We start from the raw sequence: 24780 nt of genomic DNA on the forward strand, positions 1-24780 counted from the left end.
AGCCAGCTATGTAACTCTGGATTAGTTACCTGTGAAATGAAGGGATTGACTCACATAATCACTAAGGACCCTTATACTTGGTGATTCTATAATCTATCATAGTGCTGATTAATAGAACATTTTGCAAGAGTGAAAATGTTATATAACTGTGCTGTCCACTATGATAGCCACATGTAGCTACTGAGACCATAAAATGTGGTTAGTCTGAATGTGTAATGACATTTTAAATTTTCTTTAATTTTTTATCAGGTGAAATGTAAATAGCCAATGTGGCCAGTGGCCACCACAGTGGACAGCACAGAAAAGTCTATATAATCTACAATACAGCAATTTATGCCAAAACCTTTAAGTCTGAAGGTGGGTAATTTTCAGAAAGCAAATTGAATATATACTTGGGGAAAATGACAGATTAACAAAAAGTTACTTAGTCACCTTAAATGGGAGGATAAATGTAAAACTCTGTCAGTGTCTTATTTTGTATCTCTGCCTCCTGTACCTGCTGGAAACATAACTTTCCTTCTTCTTTTCCTCCACATTAAGCAAGTACTTCCACAGTTTCAAGTACTGCACAGATAAATCGCAGAGATATGCTGGCCTAGGATACTTGGGGCTAATGTCAAAGCCTTACATGATGAGGAAATAAGAGAGACCCTAACCTCCCTTGTCTTATATCCAGGGGCAGAACAAACTCCTTCTGCTCAAGGGCCTTTTTAATCAGAAACAACCAAAGCAATGAAGAGTGAAACAAGTGGCTTATTGTTTACAGAGGATCTAAGTAGATAAGCGTTCCATGGTACCCTAGGGTGTGTACATTCTTCTCTTCCTTCCTCCTTTTTTTCTTTTTTTTTTTTTTTAAGAAGAAGAGACTGCTTTACTGGGTTAATTTCTAGTTTCCATGCAGCTGTAGAATAAAGATGTTTAAAAATCTACCTTCTACCTTAGAACATGGCTTGAACAGGGAAGAAGGAAGAGAAGCATGCAAGATGGATATTTTTAACTTCTTTACTCTGGAGTGTGAGCCTCAAATATGCTATAAGATTCTTGCTTAAATTCAATGAATTAAATGTTTCTAAAAAAAATCCTCAAATTGCCTTTAGTTTTTAAAAACTGCATTTTTCATAGGTAAAAAATATCTTCTATACCTTAAAAGCCCCATTAGACCAAAAATCTTTGAACTGTTGTGATTATATCCCCATTACAAATGAAATTTCTATTATACAGTAGGTGCTTAATATTTTTCAGATAAATAAATGAGCTGTGTAATTCAATTTAATACACATTTATGGATGACTATTATGTACTTTATTGTTTAATTTTCTAAAACCATCTCAAATAAAAAATTTTTCCCCTTTGGTGTACCTTGAAAAGTACCTACCTGGAGAATGTTTGCTGGATGCAGTCAAAGCTGCCCTGAGGGTTGTCTTTGCCCACATTTGACAAATAGAAGTTAAAGTTATGAACTTCATTGAGGGGATCATTTTTGGGAATTTTGACAAGCTAAAATGGGGGGAAAAGAGAGAAATGCCTCAAATTATAAATTTGCCATAGAAAAGTCTTAAGACTGACTTACTGGTTTTTCTAGTGAAAATATTTTAGACCGAAGCCCTTTTGATATATACATCCTCACAGCATTTAAATGACCAAACAATTCAAGGAATCTGGCAAACGTGCCTATAACTCACCAGATTCTTATTTCCATTTTCTACCTTTAAGTGTCAGTAATCACTTCTGCTCAATAGTTTCTGTTAGTTTATAAGAGGAACCCTTTTCATTTCAAAGTAGCAAATGGTTACAGTTCCTATGAAAGAGTTATTAGTGAATTTGTAAAAAGCTCTTCCTCTTTTGAGCTATACAAGTTTTGTCTGGCTTACATGACCCCCTTCTAAATAGCTTATATATATTGAAGCAGTCTCTGAGATAAGAGTCCATATCCGAATCTTTGGCTCCTTTAAGAAAAAAACACATTTCATTTTAATTCCTGCTTCTTGGAGTAGTATTTTTGAACAAGAGTAACAGCATAAGGTTAATGCCATAATTATATTCACAGGTAAAAACTGCTGCCCTAAGATTCCATTATACATCCTCATGTTTACAGAAACAGGGTCTGCAGCCTACAGAGATGATTCTGTAGGTCACTCCCAGGCTGAGCCCCAGGCAACACTGTGGAAGAGGCAGATGTATTTTATTTTTTGTTGTTTTTTAATTTTTAATTTTTATTTATTTATTTATTTTTGAGATAGAGTCTCGCTCTGTTGCCCAGATTGGACTGCAGTGGCATGATCTTGGCTCACTGCAACCTCCGCCTCCTGGGGTTCAAGCAATTCACTGCAACCTCTGCTTCCTGGGTTCAAGCAATTCTCTGCCTCAGCCTCCTGAGTAGCTTGTATTACAGATGCCTGCCACCATGCCCGGCTAATTTTTTTCTATTTTTAGTAGAGATGGGGTTTCACCACAGGCAGATGTATTTTCTACATTCTTGTTCAAGGGCTGGCTTCCCTACTAGATGGGAAGTCCCAGGAGCAAAGGCACAGAGTTGTTAAAGACCACTGAGGTCCTGCATCGGCCACATTGCCTAATACACAGTAGGGGCTCAAAAAAGGTGTGTACAATTGGAATCTTCTGTCCTTCAACTGCTCCACTCTTCCTAGTGTCTGAAACCTTTCCTCCTTTGGGTCAGCATGCTGTTAGGTGATATTAAAAAAAAAAAATGGATTAGTTGGCAAGAATGTGAAATACGACTTCAGCTCCCAAACATACAGTCTTAGTAATTTAGTGACAAGTAGGGAAGGGAAAAGTGTTTTATAATCCTCATTCTCCAAAAAATCTGTCCTTTCCATTATAAGCTGAAGACTCAGCGCTAACTTGCTGCTTAGTGTGTATGCACACACACTCATGAATGTGCACAGGCATGGGCACAGGCATATATGATTCCTGCCCTTGCTCTGCCCTGCAAGACAACCTGCAACCTCTGACTTGCTCAATCTAAAAGTCTCCCAAACTTTGACCTACAGGAAAGAAGTGCAGCCACCAACTCCTGCCCTCCCTTCCTCCCAACCCTGGAAAAAAGGTAAAAAGAAAGAAAGGTAAGAAGGGAGACAATTTGTAGTATCTGGTACATATAATATTTGTTGAAGGAATAAATGAACAAGAAGAAATAAGTCAAAGAAAAATGTTTTTTTCAAAGGAGATTCAGACAACTTGTGTAGAGCTTTAAAAGGTCAAATTTCACCAAAGATACTATAGATAGGTAATACTCCACAAAGCCTCCATCATCCATGAATTTAAACTATCTTTGACTCCCTATTTTAAATAAGAGCCAACTCCTGGCACAAGTTTCTGTGTTTTTACCTATTTTATAAATATCTTTTGAGGGCAATAACGTTACTCTTTAATTCCCAAAGCTTCCCCAGTTCTAAAGTGCTGTAACTTTGTGAACAAGTCTTAATTTACTCTGTAGGTAGGTACTTATCAGGCTGTCTTATTGGGTGTGCACACTCAGCACCTAGTTGGCATACATATATTGGCAACTTCTTAATCCTATAGCAGTAGAGGTAAGCAGGAGCCAAAGGAATGCTTGCGTCAGGCACAAGAGAACATAAGTCTACCTGTATACTGGTAGAACAGTATTCACTAATGCCTGCTTTTGTTTTTCTGGGAAGAGCAGGGTTCTGCTGACAGAGAAGGGATATGCCTAGATAGGTAAGAAAGGTGTGACACCTGAATGAAATCCCCTCCCTAGGCATGACTCATTTAACTTCCATCTTTTCCTCTAACCCTTCATCTAGATCTGTATAACCTGGTTGGAGAAATTTTTAAAGTGGTTTCTAACCATATGGTTTTAAAAACCATAAAGAGGTTTCATCTCCATATGATATTTCATCTTCCTATGAGGCTCCAGCTTCCGTTTAGACCTAAAGTTTACTCTACTGCATAGCTCAGGTTTGGGAATATAGTAGTACTTCCATACCTATCAGAGAACGGAAGACCATCCCATCTGAGAGACTCTAAATTGCATTTTTTTTTTTTTTTTTGAGACATAATCTCTCTCTGTTGCCCAGGCTGGAGTGCAGTGGCATCATCTCGGCTCACTGCAAGCTCCGCCTCCCGGGTTCACACCATGCTCCTGCCTCAGCCTCCCAAGCAGCTGGGATTACAGGCGCCGGCACCACGCCCGGCTAATTTTTTGTATTTTTAGTAGAGATAGGGTTTCACTGTGTTAGCCAGGATGGTCTCGATCTCCTGACCTCGTGATCCGCCCGCCTCGGCCTCCCAAAGTGCTGGGATTACAGGCATAAGCCACTGCGACCGGACTAAATTGCATTTTTAAAAGGTTGAATTGTACAGTTTTTTTCGCCCTATTTTTCAAGAGTGATTAGAGTCTGTACTCAAATTCTGCAAATGGGCAGTGTTCTTTTAGTGAAAACTTTTAACTTAATGGCTGGAGTCCTTTAGTTCAAATGTCCACTAAACAGAGTGTTACAGAAAGCTCTTAACAAACCTTTGGGTTACTTAAATTTAGCTTTTTCCTGTCTCATCCTCCAAACCATCTGATCTTAACTTCTTAAGTAACATTTATGCTTTTTAAGGTAAAATAATTATCTTTCTATGCATTTTTTTCTCTTAAACCATTATAGTCTGGCCTGATGGTAGAAACAGAAGACTTTCATATTCTTGTTTTTTAAAAGTCTCTTCAGTAGGAAAAAAGCTACAGATTTAAAAAATATGATCATGACCAGAATAGAATCAGCTTAAAAAGAAACAAAGTTTTTAAAAAATCATAATCCATGCTATGTACTCACCAAAGTGTTTTGAAACTTGTGTTACACATAGATATTAGAACAGTGGTTCTTAACAAGGGGCAATTTTGTCCCTCAGAGGACATCTGGTCTGGGAGGGTGCTACAGGCATGTAGTGGGAGGCCAGAGATACTGCCAAACACCCTGCACTGCACAGGACATTCCCTCCAATTACGCAGTACAAAATATCAATATGGCCAAGGCTGAGAAATTTTGGATTATAAACAGAAATAGGTCATCCCCTTAGAAAAGAAGTCACAGGCTGGGTGTGGTGACTTACCTGTTATCCCAGCACTTTGGGAGGCTGAGGTGGGAGGATCACTTGAACCTGGGAGTTTGAGACCAGCCCAGGCAACATAGTGAGACCCTATCTCTATAAAAATGAAAATAAAGTGAAAAAAAAAGAAGTCAGAATTCTGACTTCACTGGTTTCTGAAAATCAATGAATAAGTGGAGAGAAATGGCATATATAAAGAAATATATAAATATATTTATCCCAAATACATATTTAAATAAATATATTTACCCTAAATATATTTATTTAGGGTACCCTAAAATAAATACCCATTTTATTTCAAATGAAAGGATCTATTTTAACTTATTTGAAATACTTATTCTAGTTTTATAATTTCCAATCAGGAGGAACTGAAAAGCAAAGATAAGCAGCACACATGGGCCATATTTAAAGAATATTTAGCTATAGAAAGAATGTGAAGATTAACTGCAAATAAACTTCTGCACATTCTTCTAAGTACCACGAAGCCAGCAAATAAACAAACGGCTTAATGGGCATTATTTAAAAATACTTTTATTGTAACACCTACTCTGGTTATTTTTTTTTAAAGAAGGTCTTAAAAATGTAACATTATGAACAAACTCAAAATAAGAAAAGATGATTTGAAGATAATGAAAGTGAATCTTGGTAGAATGACACTCTCTGAGAATTCTGTTCCCCTATTAAGTTCTAAAAGCCTCTGGCAATAACAAGTAGAAAAAAGTAGCATAGTTTTCAGCTTAAAAAAATACAGAGTAATTTATCCGCAGAGTGCTTTCAATCCCTACCATTTTTCCTTGTTCTTACCATATGCCACACACAATTAAGATTCTCAGACTGCTAAAGATCAGTAACAAACCACCTCTGTCCACGCCTCTGATGGCAGAACTTCTCAATAGTCTCTCGTACCCATGTGTAACACTATGGATATATTTGGGCAGTATGCAGACAGGGCAGGGGCAGGCATCAGGGCAAACAGTGTTCACTTTGGGACCAAAGGGTGACTCTTGATGCATGTCATGAGTTTCTTTCCAGCTGTGGAGCTGAAGTGGAGCTTAGAGGTTAGGGAATAAAGGGACATGGAGCTCAGGCCAATCAAGAGTTCTACATTGCCTTTTCTTGGTAGTTTCAGAGCAGCATCAATGCAGATGGTATGGTCTGAGCTAATCTGAAGCTTTTCAAGAGCAAGATGTTTTCAGGCAAATTTTACATCCTTAAAATTTCAAAACGGTTTGTAGACTTAGTGCACCTAATTTTTTGAAGATGTATTAATTAGATACAAAGTTAATTGTATCAATATCCATTTCATTCTTAAGTTAACTGTATCTTAAGAATGAAATGGGTATATAAGGTAGCACTTATGTTTATGGCTGGTAAGGCTGTGTAACAATTTGGGCAATGGACAGGAAAGCAGGAGACTTATTGGAAAGAGCAGGTAATATATGACAATTAGAGCAGGTTGGTGAGAGGGAAGCTTTAGAACTAAACTATGGCAACTTCAGAGCAGACCAGAATCTGTGGGACTGTCGAAGGCCAGAGCTAGGGTGGGTCTGAGACCTTGTCTAATCTAGAGCCACTCAGACACAGTTTCAGAGGAACCCCTGTGGATATGCATCAGTCCCCTCTGATATGTAGGAGCCTATGCCACAGTGTATCTAGACAGTTCTTTTTTCCAAAATGTTTATAAAACATTTTTTTAAAATACTAGCTTTCAGGTTCATGAAATACGAGGAGGAGGAAGTGAAAATATACTGACTGCTACGGTAGACCTAGGGTCAGCTTTTGAGGACTGAGGTAACCACCGCAGGAAATAAGTTTTGAGGTCTGATTTTGAAACAATATTGGAAGACCGTTCCTTTGTGAGATAGAAACTTCTCCATTTTAATTTTAGTATTTTAAGCTTTTCCTACAGGTCAGTTGGGAATAACATTTTATTTAGGGACTCACGATCTTGAATTTTTAGCTAAATGCCTTAAGAATAAAATATTATTTAAAAAGTATTAAAAGGCTGTGATTCCACACAGTTTCTTGTTCAAGATGAAGAATATAAAAATATACCACCATGTCTTGGCAACTGGAAAAGCAGATTTTAATTTTCATTCCAAAAATGAGAGACTGAAAATCAAAGGCTTAGGACCACAATCCACAACCCTCCTCCCGACCTCCTGTCTGTCTTCGATAAAAAGCTACAAAGAAAAAGTTTCAGGAAACTTTCAGACATTTATAATTAGCATAAACACTGTATACCAAGATGTGTAAGTCAAAACGTCTAATTACTCTGGGATACAAGCTCAGGCATGTGGCAATAGAATACTGTCTGAAAGGTCATTTCAACATCAAGTCACGGACGTCCTATTTACATAAGGATCTAGGGCAGAAGCACAATGTGCGCACTGCTGCAACTTTCTCATATGTGAATGCTAACATCTGCTGAAAAGCTGTTGGTACCTTTACTGCAGGTTTCCTGTCCTTGAGTCAAATACTTTCTACTCAGTATTGGATTGAGGTATACATTAGATTAAAAACAGAACCAGCAAGGGTTTTCTTCATTTATTTAAGTGTTTTGTTCTTCTGTGGAATTACAAATCATTCAAACTTACAGAACTCTTCTTTGACAGACACCTTTTCTGATAAGGTGATTGTAAACACTCAATGAAATACTCATGAACCAGCAGTACCATGCTTTGATATGACAATTCCTGGTGTTAAAGTAGACTCATATAGCCTAGCAGGCCAAGATCATCTATAATTTCTTTTTTATAGATTAGGACAATAAGGCTTAGTGGTTTGTTCAAGTTAGAGCCATATTTAAACTGACAATCCCTGTACTCCAAATCCCCTTACCCTGCTCCATGGCTGTCTAATTACCTTGTAATATTAACATATTATGTTTATAGTCTTTCTCCCTCCACTAGAATGTAAGCTCTGTAAGGACAGAGGTTTTTGTCTGTTGTGTTCCCTGAATATATTGTCAGCACCTCAAGTGGTGTGTGGCACAAACTAGTCACTCGATGCATATTTGTTAAATGAAAAGGTAGATTAATGTCTGAGCCAGGCCTAGAACTGAAGTGTTTGCTTTCTTTCCACCAGCATTTCCAAAGCATGCTGAAAAGTTTCCTTATGTGAAAGGGGGGTTCTTTCCTCAAATAAATTTAGGAAATGCCAAGTTAAACAAAATACCTTTCTTTGCTGTGGGTCCTTCCATACTGAATAGTTTCCCAGTTTGTATGGCCTCAGAACCCACCACCTCCCCTCCAGCATCCCAGGAGGCCAGTCCATCTCTTAATTTTATCTAACATCTATTATTTGACTATATATAGACTGCATATATTAGCTTAGATATAAACTCACTGCAAACATTTAAACATTAGAATTCTCCGTTGTTCTCAAATTATTTCTAGACTCTTTATTCTGTGATTTCCTTAAAATCTAGAAATATACTTTAAGCTACAGAAATACATTTGCATGCACTATTCAGGTTCCACAGTTTAGGGACAGAATAATCTAGAATCAGAACAGAAAATAGAAACTTCAACCTGAAAGCCACATGTGCTATTTTTAAAACTAGACCTGCAGTTATGACTTTAGGCCCAAACATTATGGGTTGAGGGGGGAAAAAAAAAAAGCCTCTCAGATCAGCCCAGATGTGCAAACCAATGCTGGAGGGTGGAGGAGTAGGGAGGGGAGGGTAGCCTTCACTGGCAATAGAAAAAGTTTATTACAGAAATCAGTAAGAGCTAAACATTCCTACTGACAGGGAAGGGCAGGGGGTAGAGAGGAGCCAACACATATTAGAGCCATCTGAAATTTCCATATGATAGCTATTTTACTGAGGAGAATAGTGCAAAATGCCAAATTTTTCTAGCACAAAGAGAAATATTGGCAGTTATCCCCAAAATTCAGGTCATATAGCAATTAATGTAAATAATTCAGGAAAAAATAAGTCAATTTATTTCCTTCCATTGTTCCTCTTTAGCAAGAGGTATATTAAGCAAGGAAAAAGTAAAGTGAAATGCTTTCCCTGTTATTTTTCACATAGTTCCCCTGGATCCAGTATTAAAATTTCTAGTTCTGGATTAAACAGTAGAGTAGCCTAATACTGAGGTTTCCTATTTCTGTTATTTCTGTAGTATATAGTCTTTATATAAAAATAATTCCTGAGAACTGCATTCTCATCCCTAATGTATTCTTTTAAATTTATGACCATTTTGGAGAAAATATCATCGATGGCAACATTTCAAAACCAATTTTAATTACAAATACACAATAACAACGATGGAAGTAAAGTAGTAATTTTTAAAAATCAAATACACCCAATACACCCAGTTGTTATATAACTGAAATTACAAAAAACTACTTTCGGCTTTCTTAACATGGCTTCTCTATTAATGTGAAACTAGCCTTCCAATAGTGTGTCTGGTAAGATGACATGGATTAATTGATTCTTTCACTTAATTCACTTATTCCACACATATTAACTGAGTACTACTGTGCTAGTCGCTGTTTCGGTTTCTATGACATAGTAGTGAATAAAACCGATAAAGATTCCCGCCATTGTGGCATATAAGTATAAAGGTCCAGGAACGAGATAGTGATGCTTAGGACCAGGACAGGGAGAAATGGATGGATTTGGGATGTATTTTGCAGGTATAGGCAGCAGGATTCCTAGACATATTAAATATAAGAAATGAAGGGGAGAAATCAAGGATGACCCCAGGGTATTTTGCCTGGAAGAAAGGAATTGTTTCAGTATGTGTATGTGTGTGTGTATACACATATAGACATACACACACACACACACACACACACACACGTATATTTTTTACTTTGAATGTGATAATGAGCACCTTAATGTAAATGAATCCATTAACTGGTTAAGTGTACTTCTTATTTTTAAATACTGTACAACTGACCAATGTTGGTTTCGCCAGCTAAAAAGGGGCTTCAAAGGGAGTTTTGTTATGATTCATTTTTGTAGCTTCATGGTTAAAAAGTATTTAGAAGAAACCAGGTGTCTGAGTGTGTGTTGTTTGGTAGTTGGGTATTTCCAGGAAAAAAGGGGTGATGACAGTTATTGCAGGGGAAAGATGGAAATACCAGATACTAGAGATACTGCATCAGGGAAAAGGTATACAGACTACGGAGCATGAGAGAACAGAAACTTTGTTTAGAAATGAATGCAAAGTTGAACCAAGTGCAAAGTGGTTTTGGAAGAGAAGTGAGACAGCCATCGAGAAAATCTAAATAGTTTCTTCAAAATGCAGTCATGGCTGGGCTAAGCCACAAGTTCTTCTTTGGTGGCAAAAACTAAAACCTCCCACTGGGTTCAGCAACTTATCATAAAGCTGCATTTCATTTTTGTTTTATTAACCAGTCCCTTCCAAAATTTAAATATACAAAGCTGATATGAACTAAATTATCATCTCGTTCCTGAATCTTTCCACCTCCCACATTGCCCAGTTAATAAGCCATCATTCATTTAGTGCTGAGATTACTGGCACCCTGATGAGTGAAATTTGACTCCTCTCTCTCACACTACTCCACACCCCTCAACATGCACATAATCGTAAGACTTACTGCTTTTTCCTTCTGAAATATTTCTTAAATGTATATTCTTTCCTCTGCTTTGGCTCAGTATTACCTTTTGCTTGGACAACTTGGCTTTTGGCCTCTACTTTTGAACCGTTTTCAATCCCATCATCTAATCATTCAGCTGCCATCCTCTCATCATTCAGTTTTTATCAACAACTATTCTTATAAAATGTCAATACGACCCTGTCAGTCTCAAGGGTCATTTATTTCTTCATGACTTCCTACTACTTACCAGTAGTAGATGTAAAGCTTCTTAATAGTATATATGAGTTTCCTTGTCAGCACTCTTACTACTAAACCAGTTTAACTGGGCCTCATCTCCACCTTGTATTTCATGTTCCAGCAATACCGTGTTTGCTGGGTGCCAGAACACGCTACTCTGTGTCCCCACTTCTTGCCTTAGCTCATGCTAACTTATCTGTGAGATTCAGCTTAGCAGTCCTTCCCTTAGGGAGCCTTTGCTTTCGCAGTGAGGTGCGTTTAGAAGCCCCCTTTCTGAGTCTCCATGGTCCCGTCACCTCCAGGTATTCGTCGCTATTGCTGCCTTCACTACACTGTATGCTAAGTACGCATTTATTTGCCTTTCTCTCCCACCAGACTATGAGTTCTTTGGAGGCAAGGACCATGGTCTTATTCACTTTTTTTTTCTTTTGAGACAGAGTCTTGCTCTGTCGCCCAGGCTGGAGTGCAGCGGCGCGATCTCGGCTCACTGCAACCTCCGCCTCCCGGCTTCAAGCGATTTTCCTGCCTCAGCCTCCTGAGTAGCTGGGATTACAGGTGTGCACCACTATGCCCAGCTAATTTTTGCATTTTTAGTAGAGACAGGGTTTCACCATGTTGGTCAGGCTTGTCTCAAACTCCTGACCTCATGATCTGCCCGCCTCAGCCTTCCAAAGTGCTGGGATCACAGGTGTGAGCTACCACGCCCAGCTGGTCTTACCCACTTATATTTGAAACACAGTAGAGTAGATACCTAATAAATATTTGTTAGATTTATCTGAAGGAACTTAGATTAAATTCACTCAGAAGGTGACTTATGTCAGGGATACTAAAAAATTACAACTGTATTTGAAATAGATGACTTAAGAATCTGTTGAGAACCAGGGTTCCCCAGAGAAGGCAAAAATAAATAACCAGATGAAAGGAAGGGGGGGAAAAAAAAAACAAAAAACTCATACAGCTGCCTGCTGTGTGGTACAAATGTTAGGATGAGAAAGTTCCTAACCTCTCTTGTGCTATGTTTAGCCCCAAAACCTAGGCCAAGTGGCTTCCTGGGTTTGTGGGACTGAAGTTCATATTATACATTTTTGTTTTTAAAAAGTATCTTTGTTTTTATTAAAACACTCACCGAATACTCTGGCTTCACGAAATTCCATTTGAAAGTATGACCCAACCTCTTTAAAACCATTTTGTATTTTAAAGAATTTAGAATTTAACCATACTAAATAATTCTAAGTTTAGTAATTCTTCTTGTCAAGTAGGAAGCAGAATTTTGTTTTAAAAAATGGTTTCTCAGAAACAAAGCCCAAACCTGAATTCTACAAGGAAAAAAAATCTTAAATATGAACGGCAACTTCCAATTCATTGCCAATCTCCTCTTCTTGTACCCTGGAGCCTTGAGCAACGTTCTTTTGCATTATGCCAGGAAGAACTGCTGGCAAGCATAAGTGGGCTTAGAATTCGTGCCTGCAGTCAGCAGCAGTTGTGTAAATCTAGGGAGAGACTGGTATCTGACACCTGCAAGTCCTCAAGGTTAACAGAAGTCTCAAAAAGCCCAAGACCTAGATTTTGTAAAATACATGGTTTCACCCCAAACTAATCAATGTCACCAAGAAAACTTGTAAGTCCAATAAGATAAACAATAGTTAAGCCTGCAGAATATTTCCATAAAGATTTAGAAGTATATTTAGTTCTTAATTCTCTGCTTTCAATATCAATTGTTTTTGAGCCTTTTCTTGGGTAAAGTTACAGAATGCTTTTTTCAAAATAAATCTTATGGGGAAACCCAACATGTATTACAAACAGACTCAGAAATGCTCTGGTTAAGGAAAGAATGATGAGAGACTGGAATTGCTGAGGCAGCCACTGTGGTAAGATCACTGTGGTAAGTCCTCCCTGGGGACCAAAGGCACAAGACCACAGTCTATGCTAAAGAAGGAGAAACAGCAACAAGACAGACAATATTTAGGGTATATCATTTTAATTAATTAAATTGTAGTCACATCTTAAATGAACATTACAAAAGTGTGTGTGTAAAAATATGCATCATTTTGTGCCTTTTTTTTTTTTTTTTAAATGAGAATTGGTGCCAACTATTTGGAGAATACCAGAGATAGGAAATGGTATCCCGCTGTCTTGTTCCTTCTTCTTTTTAAAATACTTTCTTTAGAATTTTCCCTTTGCACTTCCAGTTCCAAGTTGTTTCTCTCGCCATGATTTGAGAAGAAAGTGAAAACCTCTATTTTACAAACAGATGAAAAGAGAGAGCCCTAATGGACCACATCTAGGATGCTAGATCATTGGCTGTGGAGCAAACTACCTGGTTTCCAACTCTGGCTGCAGAATCTACCATCTGTGTTACCTTGGGCAAATAACCTCAGTAATCCCCAGTTTCCATACTTGTGAAATGTAGATAATGATATCACCCAATTCATATGACTGATGTGAAGTTTAGAGATAACCCATCTAAGGTGTCTGGCACAAGGTCCGGTACACAGTTAAGTGCCAAAAAATGTTTGCTTTGATAATACAAAGACAATATTGGGGAGTTCCCACTCCAATTCTGACCTGTTTGATTCTAACACACACGTGCCTTCCTTACTATAATGAAGTGTTTGATTTTTAAAGTAATTTCTGTTAACAAGCTCTTTGGATAATCAAAAGTTGACTATACTCATTCTGAATCTTCATAATTTAGAGAAAAATAAGGGGCTATAAGTCTTCTGGGTCAAAGCTTAAGTGTTAGTGTAAATGGAAGCCAAGTAAACTATCTGGAAAAATAAACAAATAATGAAAACAACTAGCAATATTTCCAACTGTTTCAAACTCAAAATACAGAAAGATAAGGTACGAGAATGAATCAGCTAAAACAGGTGTCCATGGAAGGCTGAAAAATTACAGATGTCTGCTGCTCCTCTAGAAGGGTAGCAAGCACTGCTTCCCAAGTGCCCTACCCATTAAAAAAAAAAAAATGCTGCCTTCAGATTCCCAGAGTCTCAGATACTAGCTACCGCACAACAAAGAAACAAAGAAAATAGAATTAAGGGTTCTCATGGGAATCACAACTTTATGACTCGAAAGCATTCAATCTTCATAAATACAAACAGTATTTTAAAGTTTGTGGGGGTGTTTTTTTGTATCAAGCTATGGGTAGCTCTAAAAATGAACCAAACGTGTAGTATTTTAATTTTTATAACTCTCTCTCCGAACATCTACTCTGAAAATGCATCCCTGAGGCAGAGTCTGGTTTACTCCATAAAATTTATTTCTATTCAGTTTTCATAAGTCAAATTTGTTTGTTAATTTTCTTCAAGCCTATAAAGAAAATAAAACTATTTCTAATTTCACATGTATAAAGCTATTGATATGCACAACACATCAAGAGCTAAATTAGACACTACAGTTCTGATTTCTAAGAGATTGGCATGTCTGATGTAAATAAGAGGGCCTGTCAAGTTTCTTACATAGACTGATTTGTACTTGTAAGAAATACAGGACCGTAAAGATTTCTAAGGATGGTTACGCTATTGGCAAAGTCATCAAACCTATGCCTTCACATAGAGAAAGAGACACTTTGGCAAAGAAAGGGCAAAGGTTTACGTATGGTAATTAAGGCAAGTACTATATTTGAATAACTAATATTACAAAACTTTTGTTTATCTTTTAGATAGTAATTTAATTCTGCTAGGAGGTAGAACCACACACCACAGAGTCCCTCTAAAATAATGAAATTATATAAAGTAGTAAAACATTTTATCTCCTGGCCAATAACTCACAGCATTGCTCCATGAAAAAAAGAGATCCATACCGCTAGGCTTTGTGAGATGTTTGCAATGTTCTTTTAAAGAAGATAGGCATCTAAAGGTGAAGGTAGAAATTCAAAAGCGCTAAATAATTACGGCCACAAACAATGGTAAACAAAAATGTCAAAATAGCAAAATACAGTATGTAAAAAGTTATATAAGTAGTATAATTATTTTTAAAAGTTAGAGAAATAGAGTAATTTTGTCAAAGGGAATTCATGAACTACTAAAATAAAAACTCTCCCCACCATATTGGGAGAAAACATGAATAATATAAAGGAATGAAAAACTCAAAACCACTCCTTCTAGCAATACCAGATGGAGACGGCAAGGCACTGGATGTTACTTCACACTATCTTAAAACAATTGCAATATTTTACTCATGTCAGATTATAATCAAACAAATCACACTGTCAAACAGTTTTTAAACATTATCAAATGATTAATTTTGAAATTCAAAAAACATGTATGCAATATTGGCTGGGGAAAACCCCTCGTGACTGGCACTTTTGAACAGCTGTGGGAATATAAGACAGCAGTAGCTTTCTGGGGTGGGGGATTCGGATGGGATAAATGATTTGGTGACAGTTATTGAAAACTTTAAAAGTATTCTCACCTAATAAACGCCATATCTAGGAATCTATCCCGAGGAAATAAAGATAGCAATAATAATTTATGCACATGGATTTTAATCATACCATTATTGTTATACAGAAACCATACATGTAATAGGAGAATGGCTAAATGATAGTGCATCCATAAAATGAAATGTTAGGTAGCTATTTAAAAGTAACTTGTACTATTTAATAACATAGGAAAATGCTCATGATAATGCTAAATGAAAAAAGGAATATACTGAGACTGCAATTTTTAAAATGTATGTCAGCAAGAAGAAAAGACTAGAATGAAATTGAATAAAACCGTTTTTCACTTTTAGGAACCTTTTATTATTCATCTTTATTCTTATGTGTATTTTATACACTTTAAAAAATGTTTATTCACTTTGTTTTTCAATCAGAAAAACAAAGGCTGCATAAAAATAATAACTAGATTTTAGGTTATCATTGATACTTACCCTTTGACTCAATTACCTTAAATATTATTGAAAGAGGTTAGAGATTTTTTTTACAGAATCAGAAATTATGAAGTAAAAGACTTTATCCCAAATTAATCCTGACTCATTATGCTATTCTTCAAGTTTTCTAAAGAAGGAACAAAACACTGTCTTCCTTTAGAAACAAAACACAAAACATCAAGCATTCCTAACAAAGTTTTTCGTTATAGCCAAATACAGAGCTTTCAAACAGCTGTGGAAATGTAAGTAAGCATCATCTTACTATTCAGTGGAAATGGAACACCCTTAAATACCTTCCTTCCTAATCTGAAAACTGACTTATAAATTACCAACATGACTAGATTAAGGAAAAACTAAAAAGCATTCAGATTAGTCATAACAAAAACTTCTAAGTATTGATTAGTAGAGTATTACTACCTTCATAAATATGGCTATGCCTTATATTCTCACTCTAAAATAAGATATCCATAACATACTATACTAAGTGGTTATTAAACCCCAGGCTTTTCATGTATTATAAAGAACTGCCCTTTTCCTATGGCTGCTTAGGTACCAACCCTCTCCTGATGTGGGCTCAATTTTGTTCTTTAATCACTTGCATATTGCATTCTGAGTTTTATTACCCTAAGCCCCCTAAGAACCTCATCTTTTAAAATTCAACCAACTGCTGCTTTTCATTTCCCTGATCTGTCCTTTCTAGATTGGACTTTTTCCTACGACACTTTACAATGCCACTGCTCCAAAACATCAAATGCTAACTCAGAAAGGAAAGTAGCCTCTACTCCCACACCCTTGATAACACCAGCAACTCTGCCTGTACCTTCTTTCCACTGGGGAGAGAGATCACAGACGGAGAAAACTTTCTTTCTCCACTGATAGATGACAAAGCAACTCTATCAAGTAGTTGACTAGCAAGATATTAGCTGGTGTCTAGCTCTAGATAACAAGACCTGCCTTCTCTGTTCTCCTTGTCAACTTGTTTTTTAAAACCTTTAATATCCAGTTTTTCTCCTTAGAGTCTTGTCATATTTGAACTCGGCATCTCCAAAAATTTCTTTTATGTTTCTCCAATAATTAGGAAATACAGATTCAAAATGCCTTTTTGGCATCTATTGAAACATGTTCTGGTTTTTCTTATTTAACCCATAAAGATGACAAATTATCTTTAATGATAATGAGAACAAACTTTAACATATTTGTTTCTGCAAAGGAAGTATAGCTTGATCGTTATGAAGTTCAATGTCATAATGAGAACTTGTAAACTCACCATTCAAGAACAAGAATGTGAGCAATAACACATCCACCCATCCTCCTCTCCTTTTCCCTCTGCCTGCCTTTCCCTTTGGGTGTAACCACTGTTCTCATTTTCATAATTGTCATCCCTTTTTTGGTTTTTAATAATTTTATCACATATGTAAACCTACCAATAGATTGTGTGATTATTCCTGTTATTAAACTTTATAAAAACAGCATCATACCATATGTATTCTTCTGCCTGCTTAGAGTTATAAGTTACTGCTTTTCACTGTTGTATACTCTTACACTAAATGAATATATCACACTCAATCTCTATTAGCCCGTCATTGTTCTTAATTAGTATGGGCACAATTTAACAAAAGGAGCTTCAAATTCCCTAAATGTTAGTAATTAAAAGTAACAATACTCATGCTTTCAGTATTCATATGTAAACCAGTATTCTTTAACAGCTAGGAAAAAAATTACTCTTTAAATAGGGCTTCACATCAGAATTTCATCTGTAAATCAACCTTTTCTTTCTTCTCAGGACTAGAGTTCCAGGTATAATTAAACCCAGTAAAATGTCCTTTGGAGTTGCTTTTGAAAATCCTTTTGTTCCAATTCTCCAATGGGAATACCCCCTGGGCAGCTCCATTCTGACAGAATGAGGATTGGAGTGTAACCTGAACACCTCATGGATAACATGTTCCAAACCAAACACACCCCATGTCTCCTTCTCAACCTGCTCTTTCATCTATTTCAGATTTGAATAATGGCCTCACCACCTAACCAAATGCTCAAGTAATAAATACAGAGCCATCCTTATTTCTTCTTCTTCTTGTCCTCCCATATGTAAGGAATTCCATATATAAGGAATGACTAAGTCAAGGCAGCCATTGGAGAAGCATGTTAAAATGCAAATCTGACGACATGACTCCCTGGCTAAAATTTTTTAAATAGTTGATAATCTCCTACCATATTTGATAAGCTATAATAGATTGTGACCCATTGGAAGGTCATGGCATTAATTTAGTGGATTGTGACTAGGATTCTTTTTAAATGAAAGAGAATGGAACAGAAAATATCAGGGTACATTGATGAAGCAAGGGTAAAGACTGTGTTGTGGAACTTTTGTTTCAGTAGTGTGAATGTCTACATCTATATGTGTAAAGCTATGCTATGTAAAACAGTTTTGCCTTACTGTGAATTATTTGTAAATGTGTTTGAAGGCACTCATTTACCAATGTAGTTTTCTCACATTAGAGAGGTCAGAGGTTACCCAGAAATTGATGGAAGTCATAAGCTTCTTTTGAGAAGAGAATGTATACATATCTATACATATGTATATTCTTCATTCTTATGAGAGTGAATCGAGCTATCCTAAGAAAATCTGGGGGAAAAAAATGTGTTTTAAGTCCAGGTCCCCAAACCTCATCATAGCTCTCCAGGGAAATTTTATAGATGAGCAGCAGTGATCTCCAAGGTGAAATTCTAACTCCTCAAGAAGGTGGGGCTGGGTGGTGGATCACCCCTGTAATCCCAGCACTTTGAAAGGCTGAAGTGGGAGGATCACTTGAGTCCAGGAGTTGGAGACCAGCCTGGGCAATATAGGGAGACCCTGTCTCTTCAAAAAGTTAAAAAATTAGCTGAGTATAGTAATGCATGCCTATAGTCCCAGCTACCCAGTAGGCTGCAGTGAGCTACGATTGAGCCACTGCACTCCAATATAGGTGACAGAGTAAAGGATGGTTAACTTTAAGGGACCACAAAGTATCACAGAACTGGTAAAATACTATTTTCCAAGCTTAAATAAGTAAGTACTACTAAAGTGACACTGCCTGCAATATAAGTAACTCAATTCCACAAGTTCAGTTTTTGGTGGGAAACAAAAAAGCAAAGCCAATTAGTGACAAATTTTATTGACAAACAGATAATGTCAGGAATACAAATGGGCTATTTTACCTTGTCTACACACTGTCTATCTGTCTATCATGGTGCCTGGTATACATCGTGTACTCACAAATGTTTGCTAAGTGAAGGCAGTAAGCTTCATTCATTGCTAAGAATACAATTTATGGCAATTGTGGTAGCTTCAGATATTAGTTATGGCTCCAGCGGCTGCATTCCAAGGTGATGCAATTTGGTGAAGGACAGAGCAGGGTGAGCACCCCTGTTTGTGCTCATGTTCTGGGGGGCTTCTCTTGCTGTAACTCACAGTGGGGCCTGTGTAAGGGTATGGTCCATGAGTACTTTGAGATAGTTTCCTCAGGCACCATAAACATACAAAGTTACCCTCCTACCCTCTGCTATTCTGAGCTCTTCAAGGGGAAGGGGTGGGCTAGGCTGGGTCCGCTGGTCAATTTACAATAGCTTCAAAGTATGATTCAATTATTGGGTGAGAAAATATGCAGTTTCCAGAGTTCCCCAGGGGCAGCCCATCTCCTGGGTAAAATGAGATATTTAAAAATGTGCACTCCAGCCTGGGTGACACAGCAAGACTCAGTCTCCAAAAAGAAAAAAAAGAAAAAAAAAAGTGTGTGTATGTGTTGTGTGCGTGTATATATAAAAATCAAAAATTTTTAAAAATTAGGTAATTTACTATTTTATTAACACCTTAGTAAATTAACATGTGGCTAAAGAGTTGTAATTCAGCAAAAATATTAGATGGTATCTATGCATGTTAACCACTGTAATATTAAAAAAATTAAAACAGAACTACCATTATAAAGAAATATAATTTTAACATTCTTCTAGTATTAATTACATTCAGAGCTGAGAGTATCAAGGTAGCTGTTAGTCGGCAACATTCAGAGCTGACTGACTAAACACAACCCTTGGCAAAACCAGTAGGCTAGCGAAACCAAAACGTCAAGGGAAAGAAGTCGGAGGGAAGGCATATCATCTAAGACGGAATGGCAGTGCTGGGGATTTATTTTTACCTTTGCTGCGTATTTCAAGCTGATAGTTATCTTTGCTTCCCCAGGAACCAAGTAGGGTAGGGAAGGACAGTCTGCAGGAAGCATTTTCAAGGCGGTTGAAATTGCCTACTAACTTCAAATACTGTATAATTTAGTTTTTCAAACCCAATCTTCTCCACAACCCCCACAAAGTAAAATAAATAATTAACAAAATATCTCTGAAGGCTTTGCTGAGTTTGGGGATTAAAAAAAAAAAAGAAGAAGAAAAATCCAACCCTCTGTTTAATGACTCTACTGAAAGAGTTTTATAGCACTATTCAAGCCTTTAAAGTTACCAGTTAAATGCCAATTTCATCTTCGGAAGGTCATTGTGCCTTTTTAGAAGGCATACATTTAGAACTTGTTTGGCTGGCTATTCCTTGTTCATTCTGGGAAGAGTGTGTGACTCAGTGTTTCACAGGAGATACTGCATGGTACTTATTGAAAATATTTTCTATTTCCAGTCCTCTTCTTAAATTCTTAAAAATGATTTCTAAAAATTAGGCCCGGTATGGTGCTTCAAATCTGTAATCCCAGGTCTTTGGGAAGCCCAGTCAGGAGGATTGCTTGAGGCCAGGAATTTGAGGCCAGCCTGGGCAACACAGTGAGACCCATCTCTACAACAACAAAAACAATTAGCCAGTCATGGCTGTGCATCTATAATCCTAGCTACTTGGGAGGCTGAGGAGGGAGGACTGCTTGAGCCCAGGAGTTCAAGGCTGCAGTAAGCTATGATTGCTCCACTTAACTTCAGCCTGGAGAGCAATACACTGTCTCAAAAAATAATAATTATTTTATTATTTCTAAAAATTACGTTATGTAAAACTATTTTCTAAAGCCTCTGGGATTGCTGAGTCTGAAAGTAAGTAACTAAATTAGAAAGAATTTTAGAACAATATTCTCATAACAAATACTGAGTTAATACCGAGGTCTAGAATCTCATATACTGTGACAAAGTTAGCAGTATTTCTCACTGCCCTGGGGAAATCACTCCCTGGACATGAGTCACTGAGGCCTGAGGCAACTCCACTCTGTACGGCTACTACATGCCAGCAGATGTGGGCATTATTCACTATTGAAAACCTTGCCATTTCAGATTTTATCTCAATTATAACATACCACACACTTACCTTTGTGTGTGTGCACATGCATACACACAGTTCTTAAATAGGTCTTCTGGAATTTTACAAACCTGTTGCCAAGATGTGACATTTTATATCTACTGAAACCCTTGCTTAAAAGGCTATTTCATACCAATGAGAAATACGCCTTGTTCCTGGCAGTCCCCCATTTCCATAGAAGTTCTGAGTGGAGGGTTCTGGATGAATCCTACATTATGAATTATTTTCTAAGTATTAGTCTCTATGTGTTTCTTAAGACTGTGAGTTCTCTGAGGGTGGAGCCCATGCCATGCCCATCCCTGCATCTTTTCACACAAAGTACATAACACTTGGCACTAGTAAATGCTGAAAGAATGTTTGCGCAGTGAATAAGAAACAAGCAGAACAATAAATTAGCCTATTAGCACATTTATTGATTAGGCTACCTGTTTATAGTTTATTGCTTAGAACAACTACGTTGGTTGATAACTGCATCAGTAACAACTGTTATTACAGTATGGCAGGAAGAACTTCTCCCTAGCAGTGTGAAGACCAAGAGTGTAGTTATGGCATTGCCACTATTAACTGTGTGTCTTTAGACAAGAAACTTTCAACAAGCATGCAAATACAGTTTTGTTTTTAAAAATGTACTGAAACACATCTGTGGAAAATTTTCACCTGTCACATTTTCAGTATCAGATCAGTAGATAGAACCATCTTGATTTTTATAAAGCTTACTTCACAATGTTGCTTTTGGAAACTGGGTGCATTATACCATTACACCCCTCTGAATGTTGTAACTTGAAGATCACAATGCAGTAGCCCATGTGAATCTACCGGCTACCATTTCTGTTTAAATATGCTCGTCTAGAGAGATTTATAATCCTAGTAAATCTTTAGTTATAAGTATCTTAGGTATAGATTAGAACTGTGAGAATTGGTTGATTTACACTCTTCAGAATCAGCAAAGCAATTTTGGATGATTTACTCACCTCCTGATATTCATGAGTTTAGAAATGAGAATCAACTGCTACCATAGATATTTCCTCATTTTTCTGAATCCAGAAAATGCCCTCAATGACCATCTAACTTTCTGAGCACCTTTTTCCATTAAGGAACAGGTGTAGAATGAACAGTGAAAGTCACAATTTATATTTTTAATGCAAAAAGGCTGCTGCCCAACTGTGATAATAAAAATCCAGGTAATCAATGACTTTCAGAATTTCTACTCTTTGGCAGCATATTGCTATACTTTAATATTTCAGTCTGCATTTATTTAGAAGAAAACTTCAACCTAAGAGAACATGTTTAGGCACAGAGGCAAATACGCTTAAAAGCTAACCAGTCAAGACCCAAATTCTGGCCTTCTAAAGACATAACTGAGGGAAAAAAATACTTATAATTAGTTAACAAGGAAGAACATAACGATGCAGTGCTTAGCGTGAGTCTCATCAGGGAAACAGAAAATGATTTTAACACTACATGTTCAGTTTTAAAACGATATTTTAAAAATGCTTAGTTATACTTCAAATATGCCTATATATGACAGTATCATGACCGTTAAGGTACCTTTTCAGTCACATTTGATGTAAAAAGACAAATAAAATTTCTCATTAACGAAAAGTACCCTTTGTGGAAAATTTAAATTTAAATCTTTTAATTTAAAGCCCTAAACATATTCCACATAGGAAAAAATCTGTAAGCATACTTCTTCAGAGAGGATTTAAAGCAATAGCAAGGCAACGTTAAATTATCATGGCTCTTGAGAAAAACAGAGGAGCAGTGTACAGAAGACCCTCACATTGGTAGCTCTGCGTCTTCCCTGTGGGCTGTGCCAACCCACTCTCTCCCCAGTAATGACTCTTTGTTTTTACTAAGTCCCAAAGGGTTGGGGAGAGCTCTGCAAAAAGAAGGGGGGAGGGGTGGATGGAATGCAGCTGCAGGCTCTAAAACAATGCTGAGTCCATATATTTTGTTCCCAGTTAGAATAATGAAAAGAGTGGGGGGTTGAGGAGACAGACTTAGAATAAGCAAGGTAGGATCAAACATCCTATAGCTCTCAGTCTATAGTACCTCCACTCCTCAGCTATTCTAGCAAATCCAATTACCATTCCCTTGGATTAAAAAGCTTATCTGTTAAAATCCAAACACCCATTAAGATTTAAACCTATCAGTCATTTATATCTAAATTGTTTCCATCAGTGAACTATATCAAGGCAAGGAATAAAGTAGGAAGAGAAAGTGGAGCAGGCAAAGATAAACTGAGGGCACTTGGACACATGGGACAGGAAAGCTGAAGGGAGGAAAGTTTAGAAAAGGTGGTCTAAGGTTTCAAATATAAACTGCCTGCTTTGCAATGCTGCTTAGGGCACAGGGGCAACTAGTATGCTAGAGAAAACCATACTCCCTCCTAGACTGCTAAAAGCTGCAAGGGTCAGAATGGAGACTGGTGCTCCATGATTTAGGGTTTCAGCATAACTTGATGCCTCCTTAGAAAACATCCTTTACTTGCGTTTCCCAGCAGAAAAAAATAAGGGAAGCATCAGCCCCAGAACCCTACTGCTCCCAGTAAGAGAAAAGCAGCTCAAACCTTACACTCTTCCTCTAGCCCTCTTCTCCCTAGATAATCCTTTAGTGAAAATTCATGGAGCCCTCCAGGGCTGGTAGAATTAGGCCTGACCCTGGCACATCTCTTCAGATATTATTGATGTCATTAAAATTTGCAAGAAAACTCAAGAAGCCTTAAATAAACACCTGAACTAAGCCCTTGAATAGAAAATCAGCATGTGCTAATGACTACCTACTATAAAGCTATACAACAAAATTCAGAAGAATACTTATTCCAATTAGGATCCCATTCATGAACACTTAGTCACTGAAGAGGAAAAACAGGACTTCATTGTAAAGCTGTCATGTAGAAGCAAAACTCTGACATCCACACAAACATCTCCTTCAAGTAAGCATTACACAACACATTTAGAAGTACTCTTGGTCTGTGTTGAATGATGTAATTAATCTGACTCTTGAACTGTTTTCAAGTTATAAAGGTTAGAAAGACTATTTATTTAAATTGACACTTCCGCATTTTGTGACAACAAAAATTCAGAAGTCTGCAGATTTACAATAATCAAGAATCTTCCTCCCTCAGCTTATGTTTTCTCTATAGCTCTAAAAATCCATTTACAGAAATTACAAATTTCCATATTATAGCTAATATATAGAGGCATATAGAATACATATTAATTTAAATGAGGAAGCAAAAAGAATAATTGAGTCTATTGATTATTATGAAATATTAATAATAATAATTTTAAAGTACTTATTCTATTCCTGTAAACTTTATCATCTATTATAAAGACAAAATTCATAGGTCCATTTTATTAGGCATTATCATTTATTGTGCTTTTAAATGCAGTAATAAAATACACAGAAAACTTTGTTTACTCTGTATATACGAAAAACTCAATTTCTACTTACATATTTCATTTCCTAGTACATACAACTTAAAATTACGTACACACACAGCAAAATTTTGTTAATAGTAAAAGCAATCACAATCATAATTTGCCTGAAATAAATAATCCCTTATGGATGTTAAGCTGTGATAAAACATACTCACATAATACCTTGATGTACATTATACTTCAATAAAAAGGTTCAAACATGCAATTATTCATGATATGGATAAAAAACACTGTCAATATCAATAACCATATATGAATTTTTAA

At 36.8% G+C, this 24780-nt stretch overlaps 1 protein-coding gene across 1 annotated transcript in view; it reads right to left on the reverse strand.

Annotated features, from left to right (window-relative positions):
* ELL2 (elongation factor for RNA polymerase II 2) overlaps nt 1-24780 on the reverse strand; it is a 77076-nt gene that overhangs the window by 33186 nt on the left and 19110 nt on the right. Inside the window, exon 3 of the mRNA XM_025388175.1 lies at nt 1376-1497. Coding sequence (XP_025243960.1) covers nt 1376-1497 — 122 coding nt within the window. The remainder of the gene's footprint in view (nt 1-1375; nt 1498-24780) is intronic.

The sequence above is a fragment of the Theropithecus gelada genome, chromosome 6 (genome assembly GCF_003255815.1).
Source record: "Theropithecus gelada isolate Dixy chromosome 6, Tgel_1.0, whole genome shotgun sequence".
Classification (NCBI taxonomy): Eukaryota; Metazoa; Chordata; class Mammalia; order Primates; family Cercopithecidae; genus Theropithecus; species Theropithecus gelada.